Source organism: Pleuronectes platessa, chromosome 11 (genome assembly GCF_947347685.1).
Source record: "Pleuronectes platessa chromosome 11, fPlePla1.1, whole genome shotgun sequence".
Taxonomy (NCBI): domain Eukaryota; kingdom Metazoa; phylum Chordata; class Actinopteri; order Pleuronectiformes; family Pleuronectidae; genus Pleuronectes; species Pleuronectes platessa.
The window spans coordinates 12,923,014-12,945,301 of NC_070636.1; the positions used below are offsets into that span (position 1 = coordinate 12,923,014).

Here is a 22,288-nt window from a genome sequence, read left to right on the forward strand (position 1 = left end):
GCCCTAGGATTGCAGGGGATGACACTGTATCCTCTGAGGCCGACAAAATAACTGTGTCCTTCAATTGTCATCCCTCCATCTGCAGGACTCCCAAGTCAAACACAGGAAAACGCTGGTGAAAGAAGAGCAGCTACAGAGAGCCGGGGTCACACTCACAGCTGCTATGGCGGAAGAAAACCGTAGCCGTTTTTCGGCATGACCTGGAGGTAAAATCCGGAGAATTGGCTACGGAGTTTACCCAGAGTTTGACTTTCACTCATGCACAGATGCATTCACAACAGCATCAAATCAAGTCTGTGTTATGCAGGCAAACGTTGAGCAGCCGGGTGCAGCGGACAGAGGCAGGAAGTGACATATTAACTCTGCTGCGGAGATCAGCACTTTTTCACCAGGAGATTTTTTTTTTTTTTTTCAACACTTTTCTTGTTGATGAATGTTAACGAGTTAATGAAAAGGGAAAAGAGAGAACCCAGCCAAGTTTACGTAAGGTAACAAACCAGAAGAGAATTGCTCCAAATACTTTCCAAGTAATTCTACTTCGTACTGAATTAAGCTAAATACTCAGCTCGCATTTATCAGCCGCCTTAACTCTTCTCAACTGTTCTGCCAAGGGATCATTAAGTCAGTGTTGTCGTTAATTGACGAATGAACGGAATAAACCACAGACTGCATACTGCTGACAGTGATGACTTAATGATGCGCAGACCTGCAATCTTCTAAAGTGGAATTAATAAACGCAGCCAAACAGAGCAGCCGCGGCAGGTTTGGGTTGGACGACGACGTTCCCCTGTTGTGAAGCGTTTCCTGTGCTGAACTGTCTGGGAAGAACAGATGTTCCACCCCCGTGTCAGAGGACCGACCGGAAAATAATAACATGCAGTCAGGGCTGAAGGATAATGTAATATATTGGAAGGCAGAAAAACAAAAGCATCTTCTCAATATCGGTTCTGTGAAAACAGATATTATCAGCTCACTGTCATTCCAGCAAAAACTATCACAAAAAATGATCCCACCCAATATGTTATTGTTTTCCGACATCTGGCTGGATAAATATAAATATATTTGTTTATACTAAATGTATTTAAATAAAAAGGGGTGAATCTATGAAACTGAATTGAAAAGCATATAATACAATTTACAGTTTTAATAGGCTGTTTTCAAAAAGAGCTATAGAAAAATACCAAAGACTTGATAAATGATAATTTGATAAATATTAAATGAATTATTGTAGAATTGGGTTTGGCTTTATGCACTAGTAATGCTGACTAGTGTGTTAGCAGTCACGTCATGAGGTAGAGTTTTATGTGTGATAAGGGTAGGCGCTATAAGCTTGTCTTCAGTCTCAGCTTTTTGTTGTTATTATTGTAGAATAATTGTAGATATAACAAATTTGAAATTAATAGAAATTTTTGTCTTCCTTTTGCATTATTTGTTTTGTGACATAAAATTGTTCATATCTGAGCATGGGCAAACACAAACAAGGGCAATATTAAGTGATTTCATCACATCACTGAGGGTCATGGAAATGCTGAACGCCTCAAAGCATTATCCTTCGATATGTAACAACTTCAGTAAGATAACTATTGAAAGAAGGATGCCACCCAACTGGTCGCTCTGTTGCTTGCTATTCAAATGAAGTGATGTTAAAGTGGGTTTTCCCAGCATGCACTAAGAGAGTGCACACAGCGGAGTGCACACTGGGCTTGTTAGCGAAAGTGGGTGAAGGTCATCTACTCAGCTGAAGCGCATGCATATTTACACAATCAAAAACCAAACGTCAGGCTTCTCTGCCCACCGCTCCCTGTTCAAACTTAATCCTCACACAATGCATGCAATAATAAGAGCCCACATTTAATGCTCAAAGGCTTGTGTCAAACCACAGTTTGACCCTCTGGGCAACTTACAATGTATGTCGTTTAGACCCTCTGAAGTCATTAATATGCAATGTTATACTCAGAAAGCAGTCTAATCTGCCCTTTGATCACACACATGCCCTCATTTGCAATAGCTCTGGGCAGGCCAACACTGCAGGTGCACTATATTCATGCCAGGGAGGAGACGGGCAGAGAGAAAAGAGTGATACGTTTCATTGGCAGTATGCTCAGATTTGACACAGAGGACTCTTTAAGAGCCCCAGCAGAGGGATGCCTGGAGGGCGCCGACACACAGAAGAGATATGGGGGTGTTAGCTAAAGTGGAAGCTGATGGATGCAGCTGAGAAGGCACTTCCTTGCCTAAATGGTCTACAAACAAAAGGGGAACCGAGAGAAAATCAAAGAGACTGGAGGAGATTTAAATAAAAAACGACATATATATTATTAGGGGTTCCAAAAAAATTCTTGCAAAAGATACATTTTTAATATCAAACATCGCAATTCTATGATTAAGGCGATGTTAGTATTAGAAAATCTTTTCTTTTTTTTTGCCACACCACTTTTAATATATTTTGCTGCATAGTTTTAAGTTCTCTAGTCTGTTTCAAGGTTGTATCACATCTAAAAGTTCAGATATGAACTGGAAAATTCTTATTTTTAATAAATGATGTATATTGTATTCTATATGCTGTCTATTGCCACATTTTAAAAACCAATGGCCACCGCACAGATAAAAGAAAAATGACGTGTACAAAAAAAAACTAGATAAGCTGTAAACGGCTGCTATGTAATCCATAGCTGGGTGAGGAGGTTGATATTTGACCACAATGAATGGCGGTTAATAATAAATCTGTAGCAACCAGCTGAGGAGAGCGAGTCTGTCACATGATGCAATTTACAGTTACAATAACAATAGGTAGGAGGCTGTCCGAGCCTCATTGGGCGGCTTGATAACACACAACTGCCTCTATTGCTGTTGAATGTGCTCAGAGCTGTGCCAATACTTTCCCTCTTCCTCTTTTCTCTGTAGTGACAAGAGACTCGTCTTCTTTACGTCGTTTATAAAGCTTTCAGTTTGCAGAATATTGGGATTGTGGAGAGTGGGGTAGACAATTTGGAGCTGCCACTGCTAGTCGTGAGAAAATATGAACACTTGGCTTGGCCATGCCATATATCATCCTTTATGAGAAATACATTCACTGAGAATGATTAACTGAAGCAATGAAGCAATGCTTCTCTCTCTGAGATGAGCTGCATTTTATATAGGCTTTGTCCGTCTGTGCTAACTGAACCTTTAAAAGGTCAACAGCCTTGTAACGCCTCTGAAATAATAGGAAGCTCATTGTAAACACAGCAGCAGTGTCATCAAATCCTTATTAGGATTATTAAGTGGGTTATTATTAATTATGATTCATATTGTGTTATATTTCAGAGCTCAGTACAAAATAAAGCTACCATAAAATAAATCTCAAGAAATGTAATTATTATGAAGGGCTTTTCCTGCAACACTTTTGATGCATGTAATTTCATTATGATGCCAATGTGCCAAACACTGCATGAATGCCTCTTGACTTGCAGTCAGTGTCTGGCTGTGTAACAGATTGGGGCCAATGAATCTAAACAGAGCGCAGTGTGAAACATCCATGGTAGAAAATGGGAACGCCTGACCCAACCCCAGTCCAAGCACACACACATTAGAGAGTGGCTTATCTCTACAGCTTAGTACTAAAGAGCTGATAAACTGGCAACTTTCATTTTTCTTCTTCACGTAGATATAACTTTTTTATCTTTATCAACATAGGGCTTGTATTCATTTCCCTGGAATACGACTGAAACTGTTTTGAAAGACAAAGAAGCTCAAATTAAGGATAGATGCAATCTAAAAGCAATATGTTCCTATATCAATAATTTTCTCCCCTCCAACATGCCACAATTCATGTCAAGAAACTCTTGTGTTTGAATCTAAAGGGAAAAGTCAGACTACAGGCAGGTTGTAGTTAAAAAGCCTTAAGATTGTATTATTTTCCTCAAAGACCTTATGAGATGTTTTTTTTTCTCAAGAAAGGTCTAAAAGTATTTTTTCATACATGAGCCTCCACCCTTGGTGCCTTAAATACACTTCAAATGAAAACAAAATGTTTTAGCAACAGGTCCTTTCCTCTGGTAGTAATTCAACATAAATATGCAGTAATGGGTTCAGATGAGTAGGTTATCTCGATGTACTAGCCAACGACTATTATCTGTGTAATAATGGAGAGAACTGGTCTGGGCACAAGTTCATGTTGGTGCATGTGTGCGAGTCGCTCCCTGTGAAACCGTTGGCCCTTCCTACAATTATGAAGTGACATGGCTCCAGCTCCAATCAGCACTGATGTAAACATAACACCCAGGAGGAAATGTAAATCCCCTCGCCCCCTTTCCATGCTGTGACTAACACTGTAAACACACCTGCCACCACAGCGATGTTAAATCAGAAACACCACGGCTCATCCATATCATTTTATACAGTTTATGGCTACACTCAGCAGGGCAAAGGCATGCTAAAAGTTCTAGCCATGCTAACTGGCTGCTTGGTGACAGAGTGGTTTGTTTTCTTGATCATCCTCCTAATTTTGAACCGTCAGAGCATTTCGACCAAGGATAAATTGATTCGGAGCGTTAATGGTTGGTTCCCAGCTGGAACCAAACCAAAGCAGGTTTTCAGTTGAAGACCATGATGATGTCATTGGGTGTGTCATATTGTATAGGTTGGAAAGGTCTATTATGCATAAACAACCATCAATAATGCAGCCACCAGTGAGCACAGCACTGAAATGAGTTAAGAAAAAACATGTTTATCAACCAAAGCATGTCACACAGAGGCTATGACACAGTCAGGAGCACCAATCTGCTGTAAAGACACAACAGATCAATTTTTTCCAGTCTGCAGGGCAGTTAGCTGATTTGCTTTTTGTCGGCTTTACTGTGCACGGTGTATCTTTACTCAGTTGTTTTGGTCAGAGACACTGGCCTTAGTGCATTAATCATAGTTTACATTAACTTCAAAGTCAATTAAAAAAGTGTAAGCTTTAAATAAAAAATAAAAACTTGTTTCCCTTTTCTACATTAGTTTATCACCTAGGACCAGTCTCAACTCAAAATATGGTCTTAACACACTTTGCTGCACTGCAGCCCTGTGCTAGCACTGTAAGCCAAAGTTAAGTGTTTATTTTTCCTCTGGCGTTAAAGCTGGAAATCCAAAGCAGATTAGTTAGAGCTTGAGCAACATAAAATGTAAAATCCACTTTGAGATCAAATCTTGTTAACATATGCTTCCCAACTTAAACCACATGTGTTGGGCTAGTTTCTTCAGTTATAAAAAGGAGGACAGGTACACGATGTAACAAGACAAACTGGTTTTTCATTGACTATGTAAAATTCCCAGAGATATTATCACCTAGAACACTGGGCCCTGGTGTTTTCATAACTTTATCTCTCCAGCAGGCCAGCAGGCCAGCAGCGAACTGAAAAGAGCCTTTCATTCAGCACCATGTGATTTATATCATATTTGAAATTTGGGTTTTAAGGAAGCTGCAGAGACACATGACAGTAAACACAAATACTGAAAAGGGAAAAGCCAAGAATATTGCCAAGCTTTCATAGATCATGAATATAACACATCGTGGGGGTTAATCACATCTTTACAGAATTTGTAGGCTAATAAAAACCTAAATTATAATTGGTAAACTTTGAACTCCCCTGTAGAAAAAGCAGCTTGCTAGAAATAAAGAAATATTGCTTAATCAGTGAAATGTACTTGATCGCAAAAAGCATAAAAAATTGTTCATTTCTCTATATTTTAAGTGCAAATGAGGACACAAACAAGAAACTGAAATAGATTCAAATATTTATGTCATGCGAGCTTTACATGATTCAACTCCAATCTATTTTAACAGGGCAGATAGTTATGGAATCTGCTCTATAGAGACTAATGAGAAATTACTGATCTAAACCTTCTGGGGCATTAAAAACAAAAAGCAAAGAAACCCATAAACCATAGCCATTAAAGACATCCCTCGTTAACTACAAACACCAGTTACTGATTTGATAAATAATCTTCTTCCGAATAAAGTCAACTGAAAAGCTGAAGTTAGAAATATGGATGTAATGTTAATGTAACAACATTTATTCTGGTTTTGATGCATTTGTAAAATTGGACATGTGTTTCACGTGTATTCAAATTGACTCGTATTTGTGTGTCGATAGGAAACACACAATTCATAACAATAAATAAATAAATCTTATTTTTCATATATAGATCATATAATACATATTTGTGAGCATTGTGAGTCTAATTTCTCACCATAATTATAGGACCCGTATTTTGCTTTTTCCCCAAAACAAAACATTAACCACAGTAGCTTAATTGGCGTTTCAAATCGACTTGTGACTGTGGTTAAAGTGATGAGGGAAAGGGAATCTCACTCCGAAGCTCAACACCACAGAGGGTCACTTGACTGGGACTGTAACATTATGCAACAAAAACTGGACTATTGGAGCAGGGGCTGGTGAATTGTTATCCGTATCAGTGCACAGCCTTAACTTCAGACAACTTCAGAGTGTGAAAGCTTAGTGAAAGTTGATAAAAACCCATTTATAACTTTTTCACTGTGGCAGTTGAACCACACTCGGAGAAAACCCCTTAAGTGCTGGTATCATGTCGACATGGTGTAGCATGGTAGATGACAAGAGGCTGAAGTTGTTCACAAGTCTAATCTGAGGGTTTCACAAAGGAGGAGAATCAGAAGTCGAGTGATCTCAGCTTTTACTTCAGCCACACGGAGGACCTTCTTAAGAGCACTTCCCGAGGTGCGCTCATTGTTTCCTCTGGTGCTTCACCTTGTGATTTCCTTTTATAGCAGCAGTGCTTTCAGTTGACCCTGACCTCGGCAACACTTAGAGCCTGAACACGGAGATAGGTAGGGTGCGATAACATTACATTTCTTTTGAGTGTAGGGCTTTTTTAAAAAACGCATTACCTTGGGCTGCAAACTCAAACACCTCCACCCACAAACAAACATACCTGACTGTTATCACTGACAACACATTGTCTGTTGCTCCCATACAGTTCAGAAACAGGTTCAAGTTTAGCTTGTTTACCTTCTTGGGGGAGAACAAAAGGAGAGAAAAACATCTACTTTGCGTTTTCTATTAAGTTGATTAGGTCATGTAGTTACTTATCCTTCAACCATTGAGCTCATGCCGAAGTCCTCATGATAGTGGCACATCATATTTGAGCTTGCCACTGAATGACTACTATTTCCAGCAGCACTTACTGCTCCACAGCAAACCTAGCAGGCTGGCACTCTGACCTCCCTGCGGAGGGAGCAAGTGAAAAGAAAAATATCTCAGTCGCGACTCAAGATGTTATTACCCCAGAAAAACTCATGTAGACAAAATGTGACTATGTCTGCATGGACACTAATATTCCAACTATTGACTTCATTCAGAATAATGATAATGCGATTAAGACGTATGCACTGAGATAAAAATACTCCACATGTCTTATTTCAATAATAGCTTATTCCGAGTATGACCTTATTGAGGTTTAGGAAATCAGAAAATGTTGTTTTGTTATTTTCAGACTATTGGCTTTATGGGGTTTGAAATATTGGTGTCCATGTCAACAGTCAGTGATGGATCTCCTACTGTTAGCCTTTTGACCACTAACTTCATGCTTATTTTGGGACTTATTTGAGGAGCTGTTGGTGCAGCAGCGGATGCAGAGTGAGTTGGGCCAGGGCACGACACTAGAGGAATAGCAGTTTGTGCCTCCACTGAGAGAAGCAGTGGGTGATCAGGTGGTTTGCCGGGCTCCTGTAATTAACAACCCTCAGCCACATCAATCCAGGCATGACCAGTGAATTAACATGCAGCAGCTTTCACACTCCATCCCACAGCTCAGTGAGCAGAAAACCAATACAGAGCCTCTCTGAAAATAGCCCCGACCACAGATTGTGCGCTCAGCCACAATGTGCTGCCGATACTATGACTGGATTCAACAAGCTCGCTTAACAAATTTCTGGCGTCATTGGTAAAAATGCCATAGAGACAATGACACACAACTTATGTAATATTGAAATCAGACATCTTGAAGCCAAATAGGCAATGAATTCAGGGAAGGTAACAGGCTGCTAGTAACTTTTACTTGTTCAACTTTGTTCGAAAAGATGCTGTTACATTTTTAAACCTGAGACATTTATCTTAATATTCTTCTTAACATCATCTTCACCTTGAACAAATTAGATTGTGGTAAATAAATTAGTAAAACTAATTTGACAACCGCCTAATTTAGAAATGAAAAATGCAGCTTTAACTGCTCTCCACCGAGGCATTTTGAAACTTTTTATGTTGTGAGATTTTTACAATCATCATATGAGAAAATTAAACTTTTTATCCAGTGTAAAGGCTTCTCTTGCAAATAAAATCAAGAGTGTTGTTAACATAAAAACTCTGAAAACTGTGTGAGGGCAGCAGTATTCTTCCGTCCCTGTCCTCGTCCTTCATCAATGTGTCCTGTCCACACAGGAACCAGCAGCACCAGGAGGAAATCCTTCCTGAAGGCATCGTAAAAATCTGCACCGCTGGCGGACAGTGACACGTAGGCTACCATCAGCCGCTGGCCAAACCAACCTTATCTTTAACGGCACATGAGGGAAAGAAAAACAGAGGGCGTGCAGAGTTCCATGTTGATTTCCTGTATGGTTGGGCTAGTCTTCACATTGAAGGTGTGCTGTGACAGCAGCAAGCTCTTGCCATAAGCTTCTAAACACGATTGGCTGTCAGTTGCCCCACTGTGCAAAAAATCAATAAAACAGCAACGATGCCACTATGAAAAGGTTACGGGCAACACATGCACCAGTCAAACAAATGGTTGAAACCTTTAACATCTCAACAGCACCTTGTTCCCAAAGATGCTTATTCCCACTTACTGGTTGCTAGTGCAGACATAACTTCACTACCAAGCGGCTAAAAGGAAAGGGATATTCAAACCCTGCTATGGTCACACTGTCCCTCCTGTAAGGACATGTGGTTTTAAAGTACTAGTGCTTCACAGTTTTCATGCCTTAATGAATTTAGGTTAAATGGCACCAGAATCAGTCACACATCTGAAAGATTTTGGATCTATATATATATATATACAGCCGTGGCCAAAAGTTTTGAGAATGACACAAATATACATGTTCACCAAGTCTGCTGCCTCAGTTTTTATAAAAGGTAATTTGCATATACTCCAGAATGTTATGAAGAGAGATCAGATGAATTGCAAATAATTGCAAAGTCCCTCTTTGCCAAGAAAATTAACTTAATCCCCCAAAAACCATTTCCACTGCATTTCAGCCCTGCCACAGAAGGACTAGCTGACATCATGTCAGTGATTCTCTTGTTAACACAGGAGAGTGCTGACAGGGACAAGTCTGGAGATCACTCTCTCAACTGATTGAGACAGAATAGCAGACTGCAGCTTTAAAAGGAGGGTGGTGCTTGAAATCATTGTTCTTCCTCTGTTAACCATGGTTACCTGCAAGGAAACACGTGCAGCCATCATTGTTTTGCACAAAAAGGGCTTCACAGGCAAGGACATTGCTGCTAGTAAAATTGCACCTAAATCTACCATTTATCTGATCATCAAGAACTTCAAGGAGAGAGGTTCAATTGTTATGAAGAAGGCTTCAGGGCGCCCAAGAAAGTCCAGCAAGCGACAGGACCGTCTCCTAAAGTTCATTCAGCTGCAGGATCGGGGCACCACCAGTGCAGAGCTTGCTCAGGAATGGCAGCAGGCAGGTGTGAGTGCATCTGCACGCACAGTGAGGCAAAGACTTTTGGAGGATGGCCTGGTGTCAAGAATGGCAGCAAAGAAGCCACTTCTCTCCAGGAAAAACTTCAGGGACAGACTGATATTCTGCCAAAGGTACAGGGATTGGACTGCTGAGGACTGGGGTAAAGTCATATTCTCTGATGAATCCCCTTACCGATTGTTTAGGGCATCTGGAAAAAAGCTTGTCTGGAGAAAAAAAGGTGAGCGCTACCATCAGTCCTGTGTCATTTCAACAGTAAAGCATCCTGGGACCTTTCATCTGTCGGGTTGCTTCTCAGCCAAGGGAGTGGGCTCACTAACAATTTTGCCTAAGAACACAGCCATGAATAAAGAAAAGTACCAAAACATCCTCTAAGAGAAACTTCTCCCAACCATCCAAGAAGAGATTGATGACGAACGATGCCTTTTCCAGCTTGATGGAGCACCTTGCCATAAGGCAGGCGAAGAACAAAACATCCACATTTTGGGTCCATGGCCAGGAAATTCCCCAGACCTTAATCCCATTGAGAAAGTGTGGTCAATCCTCAAGAGGAGGGTGGACAAACAAAACCCCACAAATTCTGACAAAGTCCAAGCATTGATTATGCAAGAATAAGCTGCCATCAGTCAGGATGTGGCCCAGATGTTAATTGACAGCATGCCAGGGCGAATTGCAGAGGTCTTGAAAAGGAAGGGTCAACACTGCAAATATTGACTCTTTGCATAAACTTAATGTAATTGTCAATAAAATCCTTTGACACTTATGAAATGCTTGTAATTATACTTCAGTATACCATAGTAACATCTGATAAAACTATCTAGAAACACTGAAGCAACACACTTTGTGAAAACCAATGCTTGTGTCATTCTCAAAACCTTTGGCCACAGCTGTACACATATAGAAACGTAACTTTGAACCATATCTTATGATATTTGGGTAAATATCAATAATGATAAAGCTAATTACCACAACAATAATAATCTTGATTGCACAGCTTGACCAGGGATGTTCTGCTATTCAAAGCCTCCATGTCCTACTTAAAACCGATCCTGTTTTGAGCTATTCTGGAGTTACAATCCAACATAATTGTGTAACTATGAATACATATAGAAGCTGATAAGCCTCGATATTAATCTGCATCACTCGATGTCCGTCTTTACGAAACCAGACACTAAATGGTATAAGGAGCATGTTTTCTACATGCCCCACTGTTCCCTCTTGACCATCTTCTTCCTCTCCACCTACTAACCCTGTTTTATTTGTGATGTGCTGAGAGTAGAATACATGTTATATACTGTACACTACATTACCCAATATTATGAAGCTCATCTAACCAAATGTGAGTATTCTGGTGGAACGAAATTGAAAAAAATGTCAATGCACACATCTAAAATAAAGGAGGTAATGCTGTAGAGTACCAAGCATTGTTTAGTGTGCGTCTGCTCATAAAAGTATGTGGACTTTGGTTCAGTAAAACAAAACAGGATGGACGTTAAACTATTAAGCCGCCCTGTCATGTGTCTCGTACGTCAATGCTTTGCATAGTGGAACTTGCTTTTAGACATTTACATGAGCAATGAAATACACACATCCCAATTTTCTTCTCTTTACAATTCTATTATAGCTGATCAATACACATTAAACCTTTAAAGTGGATTGGAAATATGTCCCATTACGTGTAATACAGTGCTCTACAGCTACTCCAGATCAAATTTAAACATCTTCTGATGATCATCCTTAAGATCCATGGTCTACACTGTATTTTCAGTTTGACTATGACTTCGAAGGCAGGGCTGGAACACCAGCTGAGCCTCGGTGTTGTGACACAAACACTGCACTTCCTTGATCAATGAAAGACACTTGATGGCAACTGAACCAGACAACCAGTCTGCCACAGTTCACCTGTAAGGACTCAACCAGCGACTCACAGTGTGTCTGTGCGCCCCAGCGTTGAGCTGCATACGTGCTGATCCCATTATTACGTTTTTAAAGCAGCGAGGATGTCCCAGGAACAATGACAACAAAGGCTGAGGGAAGTATCTGCTGCTCGGCGACGGATGCTCTGACCAGGCAGCATCAGCTAGCATCGGCTGGCTAGTTAGCAACAAGGAGAGGTAGCTCCCAGAGGCTAGCATCCATGCCTGATGACAGCGGCACTTGTCTGTTTTTAGCAAGTCAGAAAATATGAACAAACACTGGCTGTGAGTGGCAAACACTTGAACGTGCAATTCCAAATTTTTGGGGCCATTTTCTGAATGTATATAAGGTGCCAGTTCAGCTCAGTCGCCGCAGTGACAGCCAGCCGGCTAACCGTCGCCTTGACGTTAGCCAGTTAGCCTAGCTTAGCCTCGGCGGTGCAGCAGCAGCAGCAGCAGCACCAGAAGCCCCGGTGACATTTCTCTCACCTAACAGCGAGCGTAGGTGCTTGAGCCGGGTCAGCACATCCTTCTTTGGGTCCAGAACTTTCTGTGTAGATTTCTTGACGTCTCCATGGCCCCTGCGAGTGAACATTCCGCTGGGAGTTGCGACCGTGGAAGCTGAAATCACCTGAGTCTCACCATGCACCAGGGCTCCAGTGTGGCCGTCACTTTCCGCTCCAGCCCTCTATACTTGCTCGGTAAACATTCAGCTGACGGCCGCTGGCGTCCTGCTTCGTTTTTTTTGTGGGTGTGTAAACACGGAAGCGCAGGCTGACAGAAGAGGAGGGGTCACCGGAGATGAACACGCCTCCTTGTTTATAACCATTCCACCTTGCACCTCCATTTGTCCTCGTCGTGCATTTGATTCTGAAGTGTTTCACCTTTGACTCTATGTTTCTGGTGCAAGGAGAAGATTTCGCATTGAGCAAACTCCTTCTCCGTCAAGGAAAGACTAGCTTTAGTGCACTATACTGTTTTAGATTGTAAACTAACATTTAGTTTCAGTTTGTAGACAAATAGAAATCCCGTATTAGAATATTTCTCCTAAAGGTAATTCACCAAAATCAAAGGTTGTCCACTTTGGATTTTCTTCATGACAAATTTCCTTCAGGTCATAGATCTGATCTGGATCATAACAAGTGGGCCCTCTGTGTCTGAAACAACAGAACATATATTTTATGAATCAGAAGATCTGCATCGCTTGTTATATCCTAAGTTTGAAAACTCTGGCTCTATGATGACAAACGAAAATGCAATTCTCGGTGTGCTTTCGAAAAGAATGTTACTCAAAAAACTGTGTCATTACTTATCACTGAAATTAATGTAGAGGAAGAATTCAGTGAAACTCCATAACTTAATAGAAGAACTGGAGGCTGATGAAAACCACTTTTTTGTTTTCTGTCATATCTTTTAAAGGTATTACATTAAACCTTTTTTCTCCCAAATATCCGCTTCAAAGCCTTTTGAGGAAATGCCTGTCCGATGTCTTAAGACCTTCTCACTGCTCAATGCCGTATTTGATTTGTGATGTGTGTTTGTACACAATTAAGTGGTTTGAAACCGATTTATGGATAGAATCCACTTCCTTTCATAGAAGGGTTTGATAACAGGTTGGAATCTGGTTGTCGTAATAGCTCCCAAGCGCCCTCTAGTGTTCAAGCAGCAGCTGCTCCTCCTAAAGTTCAGTAAATGCAGATTCTTACTATTAATGACATGAATATGTATCGACAAATGTGTTTTTAGTTTTAACATACACTCAAGTGAAAATAATATCCCTGAAAAATGCAAGACTCACTTCAAACCAAAATCCCAGGACCACTTTTATTTAACTAGATCGTGCTCTAGCAGAGGTAAATTTTTAATAAGATTGAGAGGGGAGCCAAATTATGGAATGGCTTTTCACAGAGGGGGGGGGGGGGGGGGGGGGGTATTATTAACCGTGCCCTAGTTGTCGTTACTCCTTACAGTGAAGGTGTTTAGCAACCGCTTAGAGTGTGTTCAAGTTGTGCTGTGCACTATGGCATTACATTTGACTCTCAAACAGTGTTGTCATTAGGGTCTTAGTTAAGTCAAGACTGAGCCAAACAAGCAACTCATCCTATATTTGGCATTAAAACAAAGGTCTGTGTGTTTTAATCCCTGTGGACTTAAAAAGTGGGAGGATTGTGCTCTATTATTTTTGTGCTGTATTTTGTGTTTTACTTATTTAGTTTCTATTGCGATATGGACGTGATATGGACATCCAGTAGGAGTTGCAGTGGCTTTAGGGCTTTAAGTACTCTACATGCTGACTCACTGATATCGTTTACCAGGACACTTGTGTAGATTTTTGTGTGTAATTGAGGAATAAAGTGTCCACTATAAAAATATTTTTTACTAAAGGCAGGTTTAGTGTTCTAGCTCAAATAACAATGTTGTCCTCAAATAATATATTAACAATAATTTGATATAATATAGTTAATAATTCCCAATCTCTGTGCTAACAGTGGTGCACAGCAGCTCAGGAACACTGTAGTCATGGTCTATATCAACATTACAGTGCATCTAATTCTTTGTTGTAGATGTCCCTATCAGCACGATGTAGTTATGAATGAACTTCCTGATATTTACAACCTGCTATGGTGACACATGGAAAAAGGCTATGATAGCTTTCCCCCTCATTCAAGCCGCTGCTACTTGACATTTTAAACTGCAAGTTTTTATGGATGAATTGTAGGAAACCAAGGGAATCTGTTTAAGTGGAGGAGCATCTCCTGCAGGTAACGTTAAATTAGAACAGAGTTCAGTGTGCCCAGGACATGAATGGATTTTCAAAATAATGTTTTCTCCTTGGTTGTGCCGACAGCATATTTCATCTTGGTAGAGAAACAGCTTCTGATATGAATCTTAAGTTTGACGAGATTGCATGTATGTATTAATCCACTCTTATAAATTTTCATTCTTTATTTGCAACATCACACTTGTCTGAAGTTATCTGTCTTCTTTTGGATGGTATTAACATTGGGGCTAAGTTGGGGTTAAATTACTATGTTTATAAATTGTAGACATAACTCATTGAAGGCTGTAGAGTTAAGATGGAGTTAAAGAGGAAAATCAAGTCTGACTAGGATAATGTCTGCTTTTATAAAACAATGTATTACTATCTGAGCCTTAGTCCACCACCATTATATGTTACATTATCTAATGATGTATTTTTAAGACCCAGTGTTATGAGATAATATAAATAAACAGGTTTATTGGCTCTTTATCGTGGTCAAAACCTTAGTGGGCTTTACCAGGAGATGGCGCCTAAACGCAATGTTTGGCAATCTAAATAAAACATACCAGTACAGGCTAGAAATATTGTGAGTGTTACCATTAAAATAGAGGGCATTATGCCCCGTGCATGGCATTCAAACGTGAAGATATCAGTGCATAAAAAAATGAAAAGAAAGATTTGATATAACATCAAGCGCTAGAAACTATAAACAAAAGAAAATAAAAACATTTTCATAAAGCTGTGTTTTGTTTGACTGAATCAAATCTTAAAATTAAAGCACCCACTAGAGATCCAGAGCTCAGGAGTCAACTGTGAAGGATTCTATACTCTCAGTAAACAAGACACGATTGTCCTCTATTTCATCCACCACCCCCACATGTTGAGCACTGGCGATGCTGTGAAAGCGCTTGTCTCTTCTTTCTCAAGGTTCTCCATAGTGAACGTCTTGAATGATACGAGAGGGAACAGAGGGTGGTGAGAGCGGAGGCCAGAGAGGAGGAGTAAAAAAAAAAGAGGAGTAAAATCAGCCTTTGCCCTGCAGTTTGGTATGACACTCATTATCTGAAGTGGGCCATTCTGAGAAAGGAGGAGGTTGCCTGTCACAACAGATGTTGATTACACAAAACAGGGTAGTTTGGAGGGATGCGTGAATAAAATACAAGGACACACACACACACAAACAGACACACACACACACATGTATACACGCACACAAACAGACACAGACCCACAGGGTTATTGTTGGTGCTTTGTCATCAGTCTTAATTGATTGTAATCACCGTTCATCCTTGGCAAACCTCCCCTGTTCTAAAAGGGTAGGTTACTGCTCATAACCCTCGAAGGCATGTACCTATGATGATCTATCAACAACAATAGTGGGACTGAATGTTCTCTCCCCTTTCTAATCATGCACCTGGAAGTATTTGCTATTTGGCTCTTTTTCTTTTTTAAATGATTTACATGTAGTCTAAGACGATTCAGCTTTATAGTCTGCTGCAGAGTCCCCACCCTGCATTCTCTAAGATAGTCCAGTGCCGAATAAGACGATTACAGTGCAAACAGTGGCATTCATTTTGAATGAGATCATTTATTTTAAAATGGGATTTCCAGGGAATAAACCATGATAATTTATACCTTTTCCTGCAGCCTTGGATTGTCAAGTGCAAGAGCCCTGGCAGTGACATGAAGGCCCCGTCCTGACCAAATGGTGGCACTGTAGCCTTACAAATGCAAGCCACCTCTTCTCACGGCCAGGCAGTCGGACTGATTCCAATCCAAAGGTTTGAAAAGCACTTGTCTGCTCTAAATTGTTCTTATAAAGAGCTTGGAAATACTTGACTTTTCTCCTTATGTGGTTATGGATTTCCTTTTTGTACAATTAAGTGCCATTAAAAGCTAATGTATCCTGTTAAACCACATTAAGGTGGTGAGGTGGACAGTGGGACAGTTATCCCGCCGCATAGGCCTACTGTGAATAGGAGCCAACACTGGGTGCATTAAAAAAAAAAAAAAAAAAATCTATATCGGACCATTCAGGAAGTTCAGGATGAAAAGGATCAAAAGGGAAGATGTCCGCAGGGCTGCTGATTTTCAAGCTGCGAGACCACCCACAGCTGCTTGACACAGATGAGCCACGGAGAAATGAAATAATGAGAGAAACCCTATCAAGCAGGCTCATGGATTCATAGCGTCTCATACGTACACATTTTGGATTTCATTTTTTGGTATTATTCTATTATTCTGTGTCGGTAGTGAGAGCCCCTTTAGAAGGGAAATCATTAAAAGAATTACATGAATAAAATGTCTTGGATGCATCTCAGAAAATATACTGTAGACCCACTGATTTATTATAGTAGGACCTATATAAGTATTACCATTTGTTAACTGCAGGTTTTACAAACAAAACACAGACGAGCGCATTGTGGCTCCCAGCAGGGGTCGTCATGGTGCCCTCAGCCATCAAGGTTATCTCACCATTAACAAGTTCAAAGCACAACATCCATTATTCTGCTCTCTTTTATTGTGAAATTTAAAAAAAAAAATCGACACTTTCCTTTAACAGCACAACCATAAACGGTTCATCTTCATGCTTTGAATTATTCACAACCTATTTTTGTCTAGGCGGAATGATGAAGTTATGTATATGGATATAAGCAATTTCCGAGTCTAGTGTTTGTAAGGCACACTGTACTTTGGAGCACATCTCCATAGAGGTTAATGAGGGGGACACTCTGAAGTAATTAAAACAAGAGCATTATAAGGCAGCAGTTTCACATAAGGCACTCACGGCAACATACCCCCTACTTAATTAAAACTCTTTGCCGACAACATTTTGTATCTTCTCAGGTAATCTGCTGTGAAATTAATAAGGAGGGAGAATTAAATGACTAATGCCGGCGAAGGAAGGCTATTTCTCTCCCCCGCCGTATGCATGACAGGGGTCTCTATCTGGATGGCGTGATCCTCATTGCACTGGAAAATACTTCTTCGGGGTTCTCGGCATAATCTGATTCCAATTTCAACTTGTGGTGTGACACTGCAGCGACAAGCCGAGGGAACGTTTAATTGAAACACCCGTGCTTTTTAATTGGATTCTGTTAAGATGGGAAATTACCTCCTGAATTACAGTCGTGTACCTTTAAATGCTGATACAGACTGGTTTCCAGCGGGGGATCAGTTAAAGAGCTGCAATAACGTTGGGATATAAAGGCAAACTGTTCAATCTGGGGCCTTGCATTTCAAAGACAGACATTTATACAGTGGAATGAATTGTGGTCTTGAGCAGGGTGGTGCTTGAGAGACAATGCAATACTTAATAATGCTCTCGCACTACCAAGCATGGGTTTCAAGGCAATTCTTTATCAATTTCTATATCACTCTTACACTTTACACTCTGCACTTTATAATAACTCTGTGTTTGGACCCACAAATGTGTGTTGACAATGATACAATGGCTGCGAGATATCCATTGCAAGGCGAAGAGCTATGATATCATAGTCAATCTTGAGGGTGTTAGCATCCGACTGAGACGTGTTGAGGTGATGTGTGGGTGGCAGGCAGCAAAGCTTCCTTCACTGCCCGGGTTGTGCTCTCCCAACCTGCCGCATTGAGACTCGTGCCTTCTCCTATTCTAGGGCCCGTGCCACCCTGCTGTGGCGGCGCAAAGCATCCCTGCTCTCCCACTACTGCCTCCTCCACCTACATCCGTGACCCCTTCGGATAAGCTTGGACTTCAGCCCTTTCACTGATTGGTTTGCTGGCAGATTGAAAGCCCGCGTCTGCCGCCCTGTGTCACCCAGTCTGGCGCTACCTGCGTGCGGTTGGAGCAGCAGGTGGCTGGCACACTGGCCAGCATGATACTGAGACCATTATTTATACATAGCACTCCTCTGGGTGCAAAGCAAAGCCGTGTTTGCCTCCTCAGACTGAGAAAAGTGTGTGTGTGTGTGTGTGTGTGTGTGTCGGGGGGGGGGGGTGAAGGAGATAGGTGGCATCCTTGGCTATTTTCTAATTCTGGAAATATAGATGACACCTCTTTTTTATGCTAGAAATGTACTGCATTGGTATAACTTGCAAAAAATCTAGGATTCATATTCTGTGTGAGTGAGGATCCTGAAAATGTGAGGTCATTAGTAAGTTTACATCTAAAATCCGCCCCTCTTTAGTATACTGTGTGCGTACAGTATATATGTGTGTGTGTGTGTGTGTGCTGTTTGCGTGAATTCACGTGTTTTGTCTGTTTACTGTGCCACCGCTGGCCCAAGTTGGAGCCACAGGAGTGTGAAATAACAAGCACAAGAGGGATTTCACGCCTTTACAGAGCTGAAAAGAGAACATATATATATTTATATATTTATTTTTGTCAAAAAACTCGGCCCATTTCTCATCCCCCAACAAACTTTGTTTACTTCCCACTTCTCACAGCCTACCTATTTCCTAATCCTCAAACCCCCACCACCTCTACCAACAATTAAACGCCATCATTATATATGGGTTCCCACGGGTATGGTGTGTCCAGGTTTGCTGATGCTACGTCCCCCCCGGCCTGTTTTATCGCCGTTATCAATGGCTCACGGTGCATCATTAGGAAAAGACAAACAGCCCTGTTTTCATTCTGGGGAGGGGGGGGGGGCAGACGAACACTGACACATAATCAATGCCCGGTTTCCCATGAGCACCTAATTAGTGTGGACACTTGTGCACTGTTGAAACGCAGGCCGGATCTCTTTGTCTGCCGAGTCGATCAGGTGAGATGCATGAGGGGACACCTTCAGAGCTGATAAAGTGTCAGAGAGGTGAGGAGTAAACACATAAGTGACACTCATGGTCTGGCACGGCATCACACACCCACCATGCTATGGCGGATGCGATGTGAGCTTTATTGTCCACGAAGCGCTTCACATACTCACCTTTCTTATCTAATTAATACTCTTAATTTATAATATATGTGTGAATATATGAAATGATGTTGCTTTGAAATTAATATTTTTAAGGCTGAGCTTTCCTTCAGTTGGCTATCAAACAGGGTCAGGAAACAAGTGCTGAATGTGGAGTGCCATGCCGATGCCAGTTTTTCCAGAAATGACTCTAAGTGAAGTATTCTATGAAAAAAAGGAAAAACGGAAGCGGTGGGTAAAAAAAAAAAATTCTAAATGTCCAATCCTATTCTATAACCTGTTAGAGTGACACTTGCGAATTTCCTCTGTGGACAAGGTGGCAGTACAAACACAGATAGACGCCGAGGTATAAAAGGGTCTTCTTGTGACAAACTTTCTGGAAATGTCAGCCTTTCATGCTGTTGAGAAGACCTATTTCATATCTATTACAGCAGGCATTCTGTGTCCGATATTTCAGATTTCAGTCCTCCCCGCGCAGCAAATCCTCTGCCAATCTTCCGCCCTTAAGAATCTCTGCCAGGCCCTGATGCATTATTCCCCCTACCTCCTCTCTCCCTCTTTTGATGTGACAGAACAAACCGCGACCTATTAGGATTAAGGCTTTGAAAAGATCTTTGAAGCCGCTCAAGGTTCCTTTAAACTGGGGAATGACAATATGAGCTGTGTGGCAGCAGATGCTGAATGGAGTGATTGCTAGTCCTCCTTGGCGAGGTCTGCTCTGCTGTCACACAACGCGCGGGCATGCAAACATGCACACGCTCATCTATACACACACACACAAACACACACACACACATCTTGCAGCATCCACCCTTTACCCAAAGCACTGCAGCTGTCTTTTTACAGTACATGTATTGTGCTCACAAATGCTGATTTGCTTCAGCACTTTCCCTTCTTCTTCTTTTTTTTTTTTTTGCAGTGTTTTGCTGTGGATTGTCAGGGCTGTGTTTGGCTCTGAGCCTCTACTACTAAATCTGAACTGCTGCCCAGGATGAAAACAAAAAAAAACATCACAATACCTCACATTTTCAACCCTAATGATGTATTTCTCTTCAGCAAACAGTTGAAAAGCATTGTGAGAGGCAGGATGCTGTAATGCGATGGACAGATGGACGGACGGGGACTGCTGGGAAGTCGATATCTGTATGAGAGTTAGGTGCCTGCCTAAAATATAACGCCGTTTAGTGGGAGCAATTTATCTGGCTGAAAATGATCAGAGTTCAAGGTGTCTCGTTTTTCTCTCGAAAGCGCACAATCATTTTTATGTTTTTTTTTTTTTTCTTGCAGTGCCTGAGCACTGACAGAGCATCTGATGATGCTGGCATGATGGAATGCTACGGTGATGCGGAGGAGAGCAAATTAAGTAAAAAATGACATCCTGAATGTCGCCTATACACTTTACTTCAGTCAAACAGACATGGCAGAGTGCAAATACCATTGCCATGCATCCCCCTCAATCAAAAATGAATTTGGCTTTTCTTTTATCTCATCACTCCTCTGACTCTCTCTTATCGTACCTGCCTCAACCCCTGAGCTAGCCGAGGACAGATGTGATATCAAATATTCAAGCCGGGGCGATTCCTGGAGAGATTTACTGTGGCAAATTTCACAGGCGATCCCATTTAGATATTCACCGTCTGTTTTGCGTGGTGTCGGGGGTTAAACATGCCCTGGTGTGAGATGTCAGGGCGGAGACAGTCACTACAGATACGGCTGGTCGGCGCTGGAAATGAAGCCATGGGGCGCGCAGGGTGAAAGGCTTCTCGGTGCACAGTCAGAGAGACAAGTTCTCAGGGAGCTGCCACCATAGAGCACACATTGATCTGCCATTGCATCTTATCTGTGTGACTCTAGATTAAAATGCTCAACATTGGCACCCCCACCCCCCCCTCTCTCTCTCTCTCTTTGCCAGGCTGAAGGTCTTTTCTATATCCCTGAGTGGAGGAGCTCTAATCTCCCCATGAAGTAGTGGGAGGCTATCACTGGCAGGAGGATGCACAGTTCCTCGTTGCAGGAAAAAAGAGTAACTTGAATGGTAATCAGGTTCGATCCTCGGCTGTTTTCTCTCATTACCGAACGTTTTTGGGGCTGTGGAGATTTGTCCTTTTTTTTCTCTCTTTCTTCTTCTTCAGGGCACTGTTATCATATCCAAACAATTGGCTGTTGTAACTGTATGTGTCCCTCTTGTGGGAAATGGCAGCGAATTACAACCTCCTGGGTGTTGTTTAAAGCCTTGTCCAAATGAGCAGGGAAGAGTTGAGGCTCTGACAAAAACCGGGCAGGAATAAAAGGGGAGAAAGCCTGTGCAGACAGACGGATGAGCCCCGGGCTCCAGGGCTTTGACTTTGGCCAGACAAACGTTTGTTTTTCAAAGTGTTTTTATAGTCGGATGGATTAAGGAGGATGTGGACCAAAGCAGCCCCCCCCCCCCACACACTCCCCATACACAACCACCCCTGTCCATCCGTGGTCTTGTCAAACGGTGCATTGAAAAGAAGGGTCGCACCTGTTAGGGCAGCCCAGAGGAGCAGGAGCAGGATGATATTGAGCAGGGCTTTGTGGGTATCAGAGTCAAAACAAAGCTGTCAGCCAGGGCTCATTCATCTTTGATGTTCATTGATGAGGAAACTGGTGGGCCTCAACAGGGCATTGTTTCCTCTAAGTGGTGCCCATTGATACCCAGAAAGCCACGTTTGTTTTTAGTCTCTGACGGGTGGAGCTAATTTTAAAAGGCTTAATGGCGCATTTAACCGGTCCAAAACACTGTGCTCTGGATCCCTCCTTGCACCATTGGCTCGGCACTGTCTTCCTGCTTCCTAAATGGCCTATAAACAATAATAAAATGCTAATCATGTGTGAATGGCCAACACCGGTGGGCATGCATGGATCGTCAAAATCCCCGGTTCTTCTGAATGCTTGCCGTGACAAATCTAGATCCAGAAAACAAGGGGGCTGTTGGCCTGCCATCTTGTCTGCTTCCTGGCCCGTTCTCCACCTCTCC

The 22,288-nt window shown here is 41.7% G+C and overlaps 1 protein-coding gene across 4 annotated transcripts in view; it reads right to left on the bottom strand.

Annotated features, from left to right (window-relative positions):
• Nucleotides 1-12,406, bottom strand: part of ralgapa2 (Ral GTPase activating protein catalytic subunit alpha 2) — a 94,295-nt gene extending 81,889 nt beyond the window's left edge. For all 4 annotated transcript variants that reach the window (XR_008340008.1, XM_053433879.1, XM_053433877.1 and 1 more), the window contains exon 1: nucleotides 12,118-12,406. Coding sequence is in view for 3 of the 4 variants with exons in the window: in XM_053433879.1 (XP_053289854.1) it covers nucleotides 12,118-12,223 (106 nt within the window). In the remaining variant the exon portion in view is untranslated. The remainder of the gene's footprint in view (nucleotides 1-12,117) is intronic.
• Between the last annotated feature and the right edge of the window lie 9,882 nt (nucleotides 12,407-22,288).